This window comes from Synchiropus splendidus, chromosome 4 (assembly GCF_027744825.2).
Source record: "Synchiropus splendidus isolate RoL2022-P1 chromosome 4, RoL_Sspl_1.0, whole genome shotgun sequence".
Taxonomy (NCBI): domain Eukaryota; kingdom Metazoa; phylum Chordata; class Actinopteri; order Syngnathiformes; family Callionymidae; genus Synchiropus; species Synchiropus splendidus.
Genome location: NC_071337.1, coordinates 27,474,988 through 27,491,995, shown reverse-complemented (window position 1 = coordinate 27,491,995; position 17,008 = coordinate 27,474,988). Strand labels below are relative to the sequence as shown.

At 50.5% G+C, this 17,008-nt stretch overlaps 1 protein-coding gene across 1 annotated transcript; it reads left to right on the top strand.

Annotated features, from left to right (window-relative positions):
* Positions 1-2,514: 2,514 nt before the first annotated feature.
* Positions 2,515-16,912, top strand: LOC128757216 (uncharacterized). Its single transcript, XM_053862322.1, has 37 exons — positions 2,515-2,565; positions 2,633-2,651; positions 2,714-2,974; positions 3,313-3,573; positions 3,650-3,913; positions 3,982-4,248; positions 5,509-5,612; positions 5,683-5,824; positions 5,925-6,188; positions 6,893-7,153; positions 7,215-7,475; positions 7,547-7,798; positions 7,860-8,120; positions 8,178-8,405; positions 8,549-8,809; positions 8,884-9,144; positions 9,218-9,475; positions 10,271-10,531; positions 10,590-10,847; positions 10,911-11,171; positions 11,234-11,500; positions 11,563-11,826; positions 11,894-12,151; positions 12,218-12,478; positions 12,548-12,808; positions 12,915-13,175; positions 13,263-13,526; positions 13,680-13,859; positions 13,922-14,182; positions 14,253-14,510; positions 14,577-14,846; positions 14,916-15,176; positions 15,299-15,559; positions 15,630-15,890; positions 15,963-16,220; positions 16,300-16,560; positions 16,638-16,912. Exons 1-37 carry the CDS (start codon positions 2,515-2,517, stop codon positions 16,910-16,912), a joined length of 8,838 nt encoding a protein of 2,945 aa, XP_053718297.1.
* The last annotated feature ends 96 nt before the right edge of the window (positions 16,913-17,008 follow it).

Genomic DNA, 17,008 nt, shown 5'->3' with positions numbered 1-17,008 from the left:
AGTCTAAGAAGAGAGGTCACACCAATGTGAAGCATTGTAGACTAGTCCATAAAAGCGACACCCCATCTGGATTCATTTGGAGACAAGGTTAGGGTTTGGACATGTGGTGGACCAAAAACATTGGAGAAAGAGGAAGAAAACCAATGAGGTTGAGGACGTGAAGTGGACCAGTGTGACTGAAGGATGATGAAGAGAAGTGGTGGTGGAGGACTTGCTGTGGCAACACTGAAACCACCTCCAATATCATTATCTGAGCTGACTGCAGCCCAAATTCACTCAGTCATGAGTGAACCCATCTTAAACAAACCACACTCTCTTTCCTACCTTTCCACCCCATCATTGACCTTGATATCACTTTATTTTTTACATCCGATACCGCACATGCACGCACACACATATGTTTGTCTTCCTATTTTGGTGAGGACCGTCATTGACATACATTGACATAAAAGCCTCTCCCCCTAAACATAACCATCTAAAATAACTGGCTAAACATGACCTTTACTCTGAACCAAACCCAGTTATTATAACCAAGCTATTTTGTAGTTTTAACTCTCAAAATGAGGCTTGACAAAGTGATGACCAGCCAAAATGTCCTCACACATTAAAACGCGATCATAAGGAAGCAGATCATGTCCAGCGCTCCTCCACACGGCCAAGCCTAACAAACAATAAACAAAAGAATTTTAAGGCCTCCGTTTTCATCTTTTAGCCGCACCCGACCTACTTCTGTAAAGCCTTGTGTCAACTGATGTCGATGCCCCTCAAAAGCGCTTTAGAACTATAAAGGCCACCTAAGGAGGGCGCTAAAATACCACCTCCCCCCCTCATTGTTAAGTGCAAGTGGAATAGTAGGCGAATACAATCTGTTACACACGCGCGCATCCTGCGCCTGCATCAGTTTACAAGTCACATCCTATTTTAAAGTTGGCCCACGCGAGGAAGCCCTTCTCCCCGACCACATCACACTTTAAAAAAAAATATTGCTTAGAAGTAGAATGCTGGATACATTGAGAAATCATTCATCGTGGTTTATTGAAAGCCAAACAATAATCTCAGTAACCCCCCTTCCATCAGTGCAACACTAAAGCAACAGGAGAAGAAATAAGAAATAAGTATGTCTTCCTCGTCGCATCACTTTCTGACGCGCTGAATTTCTTCTATGCAAGTACAGCAAGCACCTGACTTCCCAATGCGCAAGATACGCGTACGTCAGTGTCAGAGCTGAGGTGGAAAGTTTTCTTTTCTTTACTTTCTCCTTTAAATACCAATGGTTACGGACGGATGTGTAGTACACACAGTATTTGATGCGCAGGCATCGAATATACGCGAGACTCCTGGTCACGGTTTGGCTGACTGAAGTGAGAAGGACTCGTCAGTGGAGGGTGGCGTGGATCGATTCACATCCAGTCCACTCGATGTCACTGGCATCACGCTAGCCCGCGATCTACAAATACCCATCTCGCCAGCCCACAAAAAAAACATGCGCGTCTGTTTGTGCCGTTACGGTAGCGACTCCGTAAGCGCCAGTGAAGTGTAGTTGTGTGATACAGAGATGATAAATAGACGTTATGTATTGCAAGAAAGTGTCTTCAACGGTAAACGGTAAAACAAAAATACAGCTTATATACTGTAATAATATGGATATTATTAAAAAAAGACCACAAGAGGTTAGTGAAATCTTTCACTGGATTCCTGTTCAGGGAGCTTTACACTACTATCCCTGTGAGTTTGCAGTGTTTTTACTGTAGAATTATGAAATAAATTAACTCTATGTATTGTAATAACATGTATATTATGAAAAAATTATATTAAAAAAACTACAAGAGGTTAGTGAAATCTTTCACTGGATTCCTGTTCAGGGAGGAATCCAGTGAAAGATTTCACTAACCTCTTGTGGGTTTTTTTTAATATAATTTTTAAAATAATATACATGTTATTACAGTACATAAGGTCAATTTATTTCATAATTCTACAGTAAAAACACTCCAAATTCACAGGGATAGTAGAGTAGAGCTCCCTGAACAGGAATCCAGTGAAAGATTTGACTAACCTCTTGTGGTTTTTCTAATATGTATTCTTAATAATATTTATTTATATAATATAAATGATATAATATTTATCATCTCCGTAACACATAACTACACTTTACTGGAGTTTACGGAGTCGCTACCGTAACGGCACAAATAGACAGGCATACTTTTCTTTTGAGTGGGCTGGCGAGATGGGTATTTGTAGATCGCGGGCTAGCGTGATGCCGGTCTCGAACTCAAGCCGTGACGTTGTTTTGTTGACACGCGGTCCCAACAGCACCGAACACGCTCGCTCCCATCACCTCCAACACCCTTACCTCCATCATCTCCATCACTTTAATCTTCATCATCATCATTTCTTCTTCTGCCCAGGGGGCGGGGCTCGCGGAGCGTCCGTCCTCCTGATTGGGTCGGGGTTTCAGGTGTATCAGCATCCAGACGGGTTGGTGTCAGACGTGAGGTAGAGTGAAGCAGAGGGAAGATGGGGGCGTTCGGGTGGGTCAGTGTTTCGCTCCTGGTTCTGTCCTTGCAGGTAAAAACTCATTTTGAAGCCTCACTCCAGACTTGATTGTGTCTGACTGTGTGCCTCTTCTTTGCAGACGTCCCTGGTCGCCTCAGGTGAGTGTGGGAAGACCCTTCTCTGCCGCCTCCTCTCTTTTCATCCCTCTCTTGTCTTCCAGACTGTAAGATAACCTTTGCGACATCATCCGGACCCACGTCCATCCGGGTCCAGTGGGAACCGTACATAGGAGCTACCAACTACTTTCTGGACCTGAGGGTGAGAAACAACTCCAACTTCGCTCCAGTGGTCGGGACGTTACCAGGGAGTAAGACCCAGAAGGACATCCAGGGTTTGAGACCCGGCACCAAATACGCGGTGACCCTCAAGGTCTTCCAGTTCTACTTCATGGTGTGTCGGTACACGACCGAAGCATCCACAGGTACCGTACCCCTCATGAAACACTCTGAAGGTCACTGTCTCCGGATCTGTGTTCAGATTTATAGAATCTCGAATTGACCTGTCGCTCATCTTGCTGTGTCGCTTTCTCTACCGATATCGGTTCTGATCTGTCCTGGTTCTGATCCGCCTTTCAGCGCAGCAACAATGCCACAAGAGCACACAAACACAGAGTCACACACTGACACACACACAGGCCCACACACGCACACTGTCTGTGAGTTTCATTACTCACAGACACAAAACTCACATGAACACATGCTATCAGGCAAGCAGACACACACAGTGACGTCACAGTGATACAGATTGTTATGTCTCCAGTGCCCGCCACTTCTCAGATTGTCAAAGCAGAGGCTCTAGCCAGCACCTCCATCAGTGTCCAGTGGACCTTGGTCCCATCAGCCGAACAGTACCTGCTCCAGGTGACGTCCCAGCAGAGCGGTCAGGTGGTGGAGGTGATGCAGACCGGTGTGTCAGCTGTCATCGAGAATCTGACTCCGTCCACCAACTATGACTGTTTGGTCTTCACCATCAACCACGCCGGTCGTGGCTCACCCAGCAAAGTCCGGACAGTCACCACACGTGAGTCGAAAGAACAACACTGTGTAATACCACTTCTTGAGTCAATGGTGAGAGTTATGCCTTTTGCCTCCTGCAGTCACTCAGCCGCCGCTGGAGGTAACAGTGACACAGACTGGTCTGAGTTCGGCACAGATTCAGTGGGACCCGGTCTCGGATGTCTTGCTTTATCGTGTTAATGTTCGTCAAGTGGGGGCCTCCCAGAGCAACACATACAACGTATCAGGGACAAGTCTGGACGTGGGTGGGATCATGGCATGTTCCTCTTACCTGATCTCCGTGTCGTCGTACAGCAAGTTCCTGGTGCCGAGCGAGCCCACCGTTTCTACCTATACAACCAACAGTAAGTACACAAACATGTGTGCACCTAAGTGTGAGTCCCATTCAAGTGTGTGCATATGTTTCTACCAGGCCTTACTCCGGTGCCGGAGGTCACAGTGGACTACCAGTGTTTTGGAAATTTGGCAACAGTCCACTGGGTTTCGGTCTCCGGTGCTGACTCCTACAGGGCAGTGGCATTGAGCCTGAGTGATGGGCCTCAACTGACGTGCACAAGCAGCGCCACCAGCTGTCAGTTGGAGGGGGTGCAATGCGGCCAGACGTACACGATACACGTCACACCACTTTCGGAGAACTGCGAGAACATGGAGAACGTCACGTCAGCAACTTTTACCAGCGGTGAGAATTCCCTCACAGACCACCGACATCATCGCCATGATAACATCATCATGCGGTGACAATCACATCATGGGTGTTATGGCATCTCAGTGTGGCGCCATCACCTGTTTGATGGCATCATCACTGCCGTGCCATTGTCAACAAAGCACGGTCTGTGTGACAACAATACGACATCATCGCCACTTTTTCCGCCTGATGTTGTCTCCATGAACACCATGTCAGTCAAGTTGGCCTCCATGTTTTCAAAACTTGGCTAACAATGTTTTGATGGCGACGATGTTCTCGTGGGTCGATGTTTGAGGACAAGTGCGTGATCTGGAGTGTGACTCCGCCCTGAGACACAGGAGCCTCTGTCTCACATGTCAGGTGACACCTAACAACTCGGAACACAAGAGTCAATTCATAAATGTCAGTTATTTAATCCTGCATTGAAACAATCACAGCTCCTGACGGACAAGGCAGTCGGGGACGCACCCGCTCCTTTGGGAAACAGGGAAGCGGCTTTGACGCAGTCAGCTCTCTCTTCAACATTAATGTGGGTCAAATTGGATCTGGGTGGTCCAGATTATACTTGAGATGACCTGTGTTGACCAGTGAGCCATGGTGGACTTGCGAGGAACAAAGTGCGCCTGAGTGGACCACAGTGGAGGACAAGTGACTGGCTTCATCAGTGGGGACAGTGAATCAGAGAGGGTCAGGGTAACAAAGACAAGTGTCAGGTCTCCTCCAACGCCCTGATCTTCCAGATTCGAGTCTTCTCAGGTTCCCGCAACAATACTTGGTCCAACAATGACCAGCCGCTTCAGAAGGTCTCAGAGTCCCACATAGACCTAGTTCTCTCACAAACCCGGGTCACACTGAGGCAGACATGGAATGATGAGTAGCTGAGTACTGATCTTCATCATCATCCTCACTGTCACCATTAGGACGTGACAAGTGATGATGACGATAGTGATGAAGATGGTAGAGTTGAATAAGATGATTATAATGATGGTAGTGATGAAGAAGCTATTCTATTGCTTCTGACAACACTGAAGCTGATGATGAAGCCGAAATGATAATATCATGAAAACTACGATCAATGATGAGGCAAAGATGATGATGATGATGTTGATTCTCACAACAATGAAGTTGGTGATGATGATAAAGACGATGTTGATGAAGATGAGAATTTTATGAAGATGAGTGTGATGGTCACAACAACGACAATGAAGAAGATGGTGACACTGATGCTCTCTGGTCCAGTCCCATGTCCCCCAGGAAACCTTACCTTGCTGCGCGACTGCTCCAGTGAGGTCGTTGAGTTTTCATGGGACCGGACGAACCACACAGACCACTACCTCGCCCGGGCCGTTGATTCTCAGGTGAGGGGCGCAGCGGCATGGTGAGAAGCCTGTGTGCAGGTGTGTGAGCCGTGTCCGTGTCTTGTTACAGGGTGAGGTCCAGGAGTGTCTGACGGAGGACAACTCCTGCTACTTCACTCACACTGTCTGTGGCCGCCACTACTATTTCAGCGTGCTGTCCATCTGGGATCAATGTCGAAGTGCTGTCAGTGCCACTGCAGACATACGCACAGGTGCCAAGAAACAAAGCCCACTGTGTCACGTGACTCTGTGGTCTGGTCAGACGCTCATTGATCAGACTTTATTGATGATGTGGTGTGGATCTCTCTTCAGCCCCCTGCATTCCCCAGAACTTACAAACATCAGCTGATTGTAACTCCAATGTACTGGTCAGTAAGTGGGACCTGGCGGAGGGGGCGCTGCGCTACACTGTTGAGGCTTTTGGCAACAGAGGCCACAGCCACTACAACTGCAGCTCACTGTCCAACAGCTGCGCCATGGAGGGCGTCCAGTGTGGTGACTTCCTGACAGTATACATAACTGCCCATGACGACGAGTGCTCCAGTCCCAGGGCACTGGGGCCAACGGCAGGGACAGGTGCGTCCACTTCTGCATTTCACCCACTTAGCTGTCTTGTCACTATGTAGTTGAACTGCATAGCTTGACTGTGGTTTGTTGTAGGTTGCTGGCAATTTTGCTGCGTTTTGTGTTGTATCAAGCAGCATTGACTGTTTGTAGTGAAACTACTCTGGTTCCAAATTACAATTTTATATTTTCCAGCTACATGATGTGAGGAAAACTCACATTATAATGTGTTCCTCTAAGTTTCCAATCAGTATAAACAAGCTGCCCTCCTCATTGTGTCTGCAGTAGCAGGTCTTCCACTACGGTGGCCCTAGGAGGACAGAAGTCAAATCTCTCAATACCTATATAATATAATTTAGGCTGAGGAACGCTTGCCGTGCTCTTATAGAGCAAGCACAAGATGGACGACCCTCCTGCAACAATCTTGGAAACGCAAAACCCCAACTGTGGCCACATTTGAGCACGTACATGATGTTGAATTAAGATGGATCTAAAGACACGACCCCTGTATATTTGATTTATTTGTAAGCTTTCATATACACCACATGCTGACTAATTTAACGCTGAGCTAATTGTCTATGAGCTACTTTTTTTTTACCTGCAGTTTATTCAAACTGCCGCCAGACAGAGCTGCATGTAGTTTTACAAGTTACTCACTAGCTGATGTAGCTTCTCGAACACTGTTTGTCATGTGATTCTGCCTGACTACCCCACAGTTCCCTGTAAGCCTGAGAACACGACTGCAGTGCGGGACTGCGGCGCAGATTCTGTCACCGTCACCTGGAACATGTCTTGGGGTGCCATTTTCTATGTTGCTTTGGTGAGAGACAGCAGCGGCACCCTCCACAGTTGTAACTCCATGGACCTGATGTGCCAGATAGTGGGGCTCCGCTGCGGCACTGAGTACACGGCACACGTTATTGCATCCAACTTCCTGTGCAACAGCACAGAGAGCGACAGTGTCATCGTAGAAACAGGTACATCTAGCTTCTCAGGAGAACACGTAAGACTGTGTGTCTGAATTGTGTCTTGTTTCAGCTCAATGTCCACCAGATAATGTTTCTGCCTCCCTGGACTGTGAAGCAAATGAGGCTGTCATCTCCTGGCGAGAACTGCCTGACGTGAACTCTTACACCGCTAGCATTGTAGATGAGGAACAAGTCCTGCTCAGCTGCAGCTCCACCACCACCAGTTGTCGGGTTCCACACCTGAAGTGCGGACAGACATACACGGTCACAGTCAGACATCATGACGGCGTCTGTCCCAGCATGGCGTCTGAACCAATGCAAATGGCGTCTGGTAAGAACCGCGGTTAAAGTCATCATTGCGACACCTTGTGGTGGGACCTCACAAATGTCTTTCTTCCTCAGTTCCCTGTGGCCCTCAGGTGGCTGCCAGCATTGACTGTAGCGCCCATGCTTTAGAGATTGGCTGGACAACCGCAGCAGTGGCTGAAAGTTTCACGGCTTTAGTCTCTAATGGCCAGAGTACAAGGTCTTACAACACCACAGCTGAGTCCCTCACGGTCAGCCAACTGGAGTGCGGCACCACATACACGTTGACAGTGATGTCAGTCAGCGGCGAGTGCATCAGTCGTCCCTCAGTTGTGCCTGTCCAGGAGAGTGAGTTCCCTCAACGCTTCTCTTTAGCCACCGGGCAGAATTAACATTTGTCGTCCTGCAGTTCCATGTTTGCCCACCGAAGTGGCAGCGCACACACCGTGTAACGGCACATCGATTGAAGTGTCATGGGCATCAGCCAGTGGTGCCTCCAAATACCAAGTAACAGCGTACGATCAAGAAGGCAGGCGACGCTCATGTGACACAAACTCAACTTGGTGCAGACTGGATGCCGTCTCCTGCGGGCAGGTGTACGAGGTGGTGGTTTCCGCGGGGAACAGTGAATGCAGCAGTAACGGAACTACTGCACTGATAGTGCCGACAGGTCAGTGCGTCACATAATGCTCAGAAACTTCCGGGACTGACAAGTGTTTTCCCGCAGCACCCTGCCCCCCGACACACTTGTCTGCCGTGATCAACTGCACCACTAACACTGCCCTGCTGGCCTGGGTGGGCAGCGGCAATGCTGAGTTCTACACAGCAAGTGCAGTAAGCTCCAGCCAACACCAGGTGGCATGCAACACAACGACCCCTGGCTGTATGCTGGACGACCTGCAGTGTGGGGAGCAGTACAACGTGACCGTGTCCTCCTCTGATGGAGAGTGCACAAGTACCAGTCGTGAACTTGTTGTCTTGACAACAGGTAAATACAAGACGGAACTTATTTTGATAATAAATTGTTTGAGCCAAGCCATGAAAGTTTCAACCTAGCACAAGGCACAACACTTACACAGCAGTGAATTTTGCTTGCAGCACCGTGTGTTGTCCAGGACGTGGTCGTCTCTCTCAACTGCAGCTCCAATGCTCTGACGGTTAGCTGGATGGCCACTAGCACGCCTCTGAACTACAGCGCCTCCGCAGTGGCTGCAGACGGTACCATACTCTCATGTCTGACCGAGCACTCACACTGCACCTTGTTGGACCTGGCGTGTGGAGAGCGGTACGAAGTGTCGGTGAGAGCTGTGTGCGACACGTGTCGTGGACCCAGCAGTGCCCGTCACATCGTCCACACAGGTGAGCCTCGTCTTCTCTCCTCAGATCACACACTCCACACGTAGGAGAGACTCATGGTCATGTTCTCTCATCAGCTCCGTGTGTCCCTGATGAGGTCCGGAGCGATGTGGACTGCTCCTCCAACAGCCTGCATGTGTCCTGGGGGGCAGCATCTGGGGCCCAGTCGTATGTGTCCACTTTGACTGACATGGACGGGGTTGTCACTTCCTGTTCGTCCTCCCACCTGACCTGTGTCTTTCCTAACCTGCCATGCGCTCGGACTTACTGGCTGAGCGTATCAGCGCGCGGCGACCAGTGTGATGGCTCAGAGAGCGGTGGCATCTCCGTTAGCACTGGTCAGATGTCATCAGATGTCACTCTTGGTCATAGTCCGAACTGTCAGTCACACAATGCTTGTCTCTCCCACAGCCCCCTGTGATCCTACAGATGTTTCAGTGGATCTGGACTGTGTGTCAGGAGCTGCCACAGTGAAGTGGACACAGAGTGCCGGAGCTCATTTCTATATGGTTGTAGCTGAAACAGGAACATTGTCAGACTCCTGCAGAACCAGTAACACTACTTGCCAGCTGGGGGCGTTGCAATGTGGTGAGAACTACACCATCTCTGTGTTTGCTGGTGATGGAGACTGCAACAGCAGTGCGCTCGCCAGAACGACCCTGTCTACAGGTGAGTCCAGTCGACACTATATGTTTGTGTGTGCGGGCATGTTTTGCCATTGTGAGTACTGTAAGTCTTGACAAGCCACCTTGATTTTAGCTTACCCTCACAAGGTTTAGAGCAGCCCTGGGCAAAGTGCGGCCCGGGGTCCGCAGGCAGCCCGATGCCTGTATTTTTATGGCCCGTTGGACTAAAACTGTAACTCATATATCCTAATTTTTCTGCCTTTTTTTGTTCTTTCTCTTTTAGTCACCACCACCACTTCAGCAATAAATGTAGAATGTTCTTGTTTTAAGACTAAATTTTTCTTCTTTTCATTGGCCATTTGTGTTTTTCTTGTTCCTCAAAATACATTGAGGGAATACTGAAAATATACTGAAATATGTATTTTGTCTAATCCATAGTTGATTTATATCCAAATTAAATGCATATAAAATGAAATATTTCAATAGGTTTCATGGCATAGTTACACTTCTTAATAGCCTCACTTACTTAAGTATATATTTTGGACATTTTTCCATCATGTTTTGGCATGATGGCCCCTCACAACCGTCACAGTTTCTAATGTGGCCCTTGGGGAATTTTAATTGCCCACCTCTGGTTGAGAGGGTGAAAATGTAAAGAAAAAAAGAAAAAGTAAAATATTGTATTGAACACAAGTGTGGATCAGAACAGGATGGTTAGGTTTAAGGTGAGAGGCTGGGGATAGTGTTATGTCAATGAGAGGTCTTCACAAAAATAGCGAAACAATCATATGTGTGCGTGTGTGCGAGCATTCATTACCATAACCCTACTCTCCTGCAGGTCCTTGTCCTCCTGCTGATCTGCAACCTCTGCTGGACTGTACCTTAAACACAGCTGTGGTCTCGTGGAGGCCAGACGTCAACGCCTTGAGCGTAACGGTCACTGCCAAGTCAGAGCTGGATGACTCTGCCACCTGCAGCTCCACAAATCACAGCTGTGTTTTGTCACAGTTGCAATGTGGACGCGTCTACCATGTGAACGCTGTTGCGCATGGAGCCCTCTGCCATAGCAACATCAGCAAGAGGCTAGATATTGTCACAGGTATGGCGATATCATGTGCGTTTCAGTAAGGTACTAAACCTTTGTGTGCTCCCTCCAGCTCCTTGCACCCCCGCCCAGGTGGAACACACCTACTCATGCGACACTGGGATTGCCTTGATGAGCTGGGACGATTCTCTTGGTCGGAGTGGCTTTCATGTGGACATAGTTTCACAAGATCACGCAATGTCCTGCAGCACCAGCGATACCTACTGCTCCTTCACCTCGCTGCTGTGTGGACACACGTATAATGCGAGTGTTACCGCAGTGGCTGACCACTGCAACAGCAGCGCCTCCACCCTAACATCCATTCAGACAGGTATGAGAGTTAAAACCAACCCTAACTTCAAAGGTGCCTTGACCATTTGATTTTGGCCTTCAGCACCGTGTGCCCCTGCCAACCTTAGTGCTGCATTGCTGTGTGACAACAACACTGCCTCAGTCACCTGGGAGTCGAGTCCTGGTGCAGAGTCTTACAAAGTATTGGCACAAAGCCATGACGGAGATGTGAAGCACTGTGTCACCAGCAACACCAGCTGTCTCCTACCCAACATGCACTGCTCGCAGACCTACCTGATCACTGTAACGCCCATGTCAGCCCAGTGCAGGGGGATCGAGAGCCCACCCCTACTCTACATAGCAGGTGAGTGTCTGTGTTCCAGTGCATGTGATTCTATTGTTTTCACTCATGCTTCTTTCCCACAGGCCCCTGTCCTCCAACAGACGTCCGCTTGACAATGCAGTGTATGGGTAACATCGGTCATGTGACCTGGTCATCAGTTCTGCGTGCAGAAATGTATGTTGCCATCGCAACGCCTGTTGGAATAGACGGTCGGGTGCATGAGTGCTCGACCAATGGGACCGGCTGCTCCCTGTCTGACCTTCTGTGCGGAGAGACCCTAAGCATTTCGGTGGTGACGGAGGAACGGGGCTGCCGTAGTGCGCCCAGCCCGCCTTTCAGTTTCCAGTCAGGTGCGTTTCATAGCACTGGCCCTGTGACAGTCTGACCCATGACATCATCCTGTCCTCAACAGCCGTGTGCCCACCGATGACTGTGGAGGGAGTGACCTCCTGTGGCACCAATGATATTACAGTGAGCTGGGATGCTAGCACACGAAGCCCTGCAACCTACATCATCCACGCACAGAAAGTGGGTGGTGCCATAGCCACCTACAGCACCTCTGACACGTCACAGATGATCGGTGGGCTGGTGTGTGGGGAGGCCTATGCCCTGAGTGTGGCTGTTCTAGACTCAGAGTGTACCAGCGAGCCCAGTGACCCGATCCGCACTGAGACAGGTGACATGCACAAGCACACTCAAGCTCAGCGCAGGTCTGCTGAAACTGACAGGTTTCTCCCCATCAGCTCCTTGTCCTCCCACTAATCTGACGGTCCAGACAGAGTGCGGCACAAACCTCGGCATCTTCTCCTGGTCTGCTAGTCTGCATGCAGTATCATACATGGTCGACGTCACTGGACCTCAGGGTCACGCAGCCTACTGCTCGTCCAATAGCACCAGCTGCTCTGTGAAGTTGGACTGTGGACGGCGCTACACAGCCACCGTCATCGCGAGCAGTCTTACATGCAACAGCAGTGAAGGAGCAACAGTGACCTTTGACTCAGGTACAGGTCTGACCTGTAGCTGGATTATGCTCCCCTGAAAACCAATAACACCTCCGTTTCTTGTAGCACCTTGTCTTCCTGACCAGGTGGTGGCATCAGTGCAATGCTCTGACAATTCAATGTCAGTTCAGTGGCGTGGTAGCGCCGGCGAGCTGTCGTACACAGCGATTGCCATCGGGAGTGACCAAAGCCGACTCACATGCAACACCACCGGAACCAACTGCACAATCCCGGACCTGAGGTGTGGCCTCACCTACAGCATCGTTGTCACCACGCCAAACGTCAACTGTGGAACCATCCAGGGCTCTGACTATCAGGTGCAGTCAGGTAAGACCCTGCCACCGACAATTACCATCGTCCAACGGCAGATTTTTACACCGCCATGTCTTCTTTCAGCTCCCTGTCGTCCCGACACCGTGCACGTTGACATCTGGTGCAGCAGCAACATGGCCCATGTGACGTGGCAGAACACGGGTCCAGATCAGACTCAGGTTGTGACTGCCACTGACCCCAGAGGTGTAACCACCACATGTAACTCTACTGGATCCAACTGCACCTTCGACACTCTGACCTGCGGCGAGACTTACACAGTCAGTGTTGCTGGGCACACAGAGACGTGTAGCCTCGCTTCTGTCACCACGGCGTCAGTCAGCATGGGTATGATGACAGTTTGTGCTCCCTAAATCTACTGTCCTTTCACTGTAATGAAAAGCTTATTCCTGGCTGTGAGCCCTCTCTGACACTTGCTCCACTACATTTACAGCTCCTTGTCTGGCCACCCACGTCACAGCTACATTGGACTGCAACACTGGCATCTCTGTGGTCATGTGGGATGCCTCCCGTGGTGCCATCACCTACACAGTATCTGCTAACGGCAGTGCCGGGTTCAATGCAGAGTGTCACAGCAGAGACAGTTATTGTGACTTCCTGGATCTTGAGTGTGGCCAGGAATACAGCATCACTGTGGTGGGTCACGGTGACGTGTGCACTGGCCCCGTCAGCAGAGCCATCAACCTTACCACAGGTGACCCAGCGCACACGTTTAATGGACACTCCCGTCTCACTCCCGTGTTTCACATTTAAGGAAAACAATGGTGTCTGTCACCTGCAGGTCCCTGCCCCCACAGCAATCTACAGACATCGCTGGACTGTAGCACCAATACCGCGCTGGTCTCCTGGAGTCCTGGTCGGAAGATCTTATACTACAATGCCACAGCAGCTGGCTTTAATGTGGGTCACCAGGAGAGCTGTTCCACCAGCGGCGCCGCTTGCAACATCAGCGGGCTGCTTTGCGGCGAGGCGTACAAGGTCACTGTGAGCGGCCAGGGACAGAATTGTCCGAGTCCTGCGCAAGACTGGACTCGCATCAACACAGGTACTGCTCCACCGAGTATCACCAACTGTTGCCTGAGGTCGTGTTACAGTATGAGGTCTGCTTTTCCATAAGCTCCCTGCCCACCAACCCAGCTGCATGTGGCCCAGTCTTGCGACTCTAACGATATCCTAGTGTCATGGCAACCGTCTAAAGGCTCAGCCTCGTACCGCGCCATTGCCTTGGATGCCGAGGGACACCAACTATCCTGCAGCACTGAAGGAGGCAGCTGCAACATCACTGGACTGATGTGTGGCAGATGCTACAAAGTGTACGCAGTGGCAGTTCACGAGACGTGTGAGAGCCTGAGGAGTGAGCTGCGGGAGATAAACACAGGTGACGCGAATAGACTGACTGACAGTTGGTAACACATCTGGGGTAACAATGTCTCTGTTCAGCTCCTTGTGTCCCTCAGGAGGTGGTCACGCACCTGGATTGTCTCTCCGGTGTCGTCAACATCACCTGGAATTCGTCCGGCTTTGCTCCGCACTTCCATGTCTCTGTCTTAAATGGCAATGGCGAGCACCTTGTGAGCGAAACTGACATCCATCACTGTATGCTGGAAAACCTGCAGTGCAGCCACACCTACAACGTCACTGTGACAACGACGGATGGGTCGTGCAACAGCGAGGAAAGCGCTGTGACTCACTTGACCACAGGTGTGTCCACTTTCCAGAGGCCATGTCTTAAAGTAATGTCATCTTCCTTACACTGGTTCCTGTTCCACAGCTCCATGTCCCCCACCTGCCTTTACGTCCTCACTGGACTGCACAACGGGCATCGTGTCTGTCACCTGGTCGGACAGCATGGTCGGAGTTGTGTATGAGGTGATGGCAGAAGACGCTCTTGGACGTAGACACCACTGCAATGGCAGCAACAGTTGTGATCTGACTACGCTGGCCTGTGGGACCCACTACAACCTCAGTGTAACAGCATCCAGGGACGGATGTGCGGGCAGAGCCAGTCCCCTTCAGCTGATTGATACAGGCAAAGTGAAACTTGTCGCTGATGACCTGAAAGGTTTAAGCTGTTAACATGGTGCTCTCCCCACAGGACCCTGCCCCCCCCACCTGTCCTCTGTGGACATCGACTGTCTCACCAACTCAGCCTGGGTGATGCTGGGTGAAGCGTCCAGCGGGGACAGCTACGTTATCATTGCTACAGACAGCCGTGGCCTCGTGCAAAACTTTGGATGTAATTCTACCCTCGATGGTGTGTGTGAGCTCCCCCCGCTGGCCTGCAGCGAGACTTTCTCCTTCACCGCACAAGCCTCAAATCACAAGTGCAGCAGCGGGCCTGGTAATACGGTTGTCATGGAGACAGGTGAGCGCTGGGAGGAGAAGAGGAACATTTACAGGTGGAACTTTGACAGGGTCTGCTGTGTCTCTTCAGGTCCGTGTCCTCCTGAGAGTGTGGACAAGTGGATTAGCTGCGAAAACCGCAGCGTCAGTGTCTCCTGGGCAGCAGTAGGTGGTGCACTATCCTACACTGCCACACTGGAGCAGGTGGACGGAGACTCATACTGCTGCACGGTGGCGGACACCAGCTGTGACATCAGAAACCTGCCATGCGGACAGATGTTTGTGCTGCTGGTGTCTGCTGAGGGACGAACCTGCAACAGCTCACAGAGTGATGGAGACATTGTTATGACAGGTAGTGTCATCAGGTCTCAGGTGTCAACAAGTCTCACTGTTCCTCTTGTGATTGATATCACAATCATCTCTCATGAACACTGTGACGCAGGTCCGCATTATGGTCTTTGCTGTCCTCCTCAGGTCCGTGTGTCCCACAGGACTTGAGGTCCAGTCTCAACTGCTTGGACAATGTGGCTTCCATGTCGTGGAACCATAGCAGAGGGGGGCAGCTTTACCGGGTTACTGCCATCAATGCCGACGGACACGTTGACCAGTGCACCTCGTACGAGAACCACTGTGAGCTGACTGGACTCCAGTGTGGTGCTGTCTATAATGCGACAGTGACAGCTGAAGATCAGGTGTGCCAGAGCGAGTCCAGCCAACAGGTCATCATCAAGACAGGTCAGAGTCCTCTATGGAGAAATGTAGACTGGTGTGGGTTCAGCACTGATGTCTACATGTGCATCTGTAGTCCCCTGCAGTGTCACCAATGTGTCCTCTGTGGTCGACTGTGAGGGGGGATCTCTGACCGTGTCCTGGTCTCTGGGTTTGGGCGCTGACTCCTATGTCGCGAAGCTCCAGGACAGCAATGGTCAAAGCACCACATGCACCTCCCAGCAGGGCTCCTGCAGTGTCACTGGTCTCAGTTGTGGACAGGTGTATCGCGTCTCTGTAGTGTCCTCTGACGGGTACTGTGAAAGCCCCGCCATTGAATCAACACCAGCCCCTCCAGGTGGGTCCAGACACTTCCACAAAGATCACTCAATGGCAGGTTCGGACAAGTCACATGGATGATGTGTTGCAGTTCCATGCCCACCAAGACTGGTCACTGCAGAGATGGACTGTGAAACTGGAGTTGCCATAGTGACATGGCACCCGAGTGATGGCGCTGTTAGTTACGTGGTCACTGCTATGTCGTCTGACCATAACGAAACCTCAATAAGCAACTCAACACACTGTGACTTGCACAGTCTGCAATGTGGGCGGAGCTACGCCGTCTTGGTAACTGCGGTGGGTCATGTGTGCAACAGTGTGGGCCTCATGACAAGTCCGCTGCTCACTGGTGAGTTTATTTTACCCCTTGTTGTTGCCTTGTTGTGAATTTCCTTGCTAAATACTGACCTGGTGTGTGTGCATGTCAGAGCCATGTATTCCAGAAGGCATCCAAGTGCAGTACAGTCTGACCATTGGCCAAGTGACGTGGGGGCAGGCGGCTGGAGCAGACTCGTACAGTGTGATGGGCGCGTCTGAGAGTGGAAGCTCCGCCTCCTGCAGCACAACAGACACTTACTGTGTCCTCTATGATCTCTCCTGCAGTCAGATGTACACAGTCAATGTTTCTGCCCACAATCAGGTGTGCCAACGTGGCTCGGCCTCCCTGGAGGCCGTTTCTATAGAAACTGGTGAGTCGTGAGATGCTGACAGACACTTTGGTGAATCTCATCTTAAAGTCTGTTTTCAAACACCTGGATGTTTCCAGAACCGTGCCCACCCACTGATGTGCAGACGAGCCTGCAGTGTGAGAACAACAGCGCAGTGGTGTTCTGGGAGACGAGTTATGGAGCTGTCGGGTATCAGGTACATCTGGCAGGCCGGGATGGCCACACCCTCTCTTGCTACACTGGGGAGGAGTTCTGCAAGCTCGATGGGCTTCACTGTGGTGGGGTCTACCACACCTTTGTGGTTGCCGTAGGAGCGACTCTCAACAGTAGCGAGTCTGACACGGTTCTGCTCACCTCAGGTGAGCAACAATGACTGTAATACATGCTCATCATAAAAAGTATTTCATGTTGAACCATGATGGACATGTTATAACACCCCATCTCTTGCTGTAGCCCCATGTGCAGTATT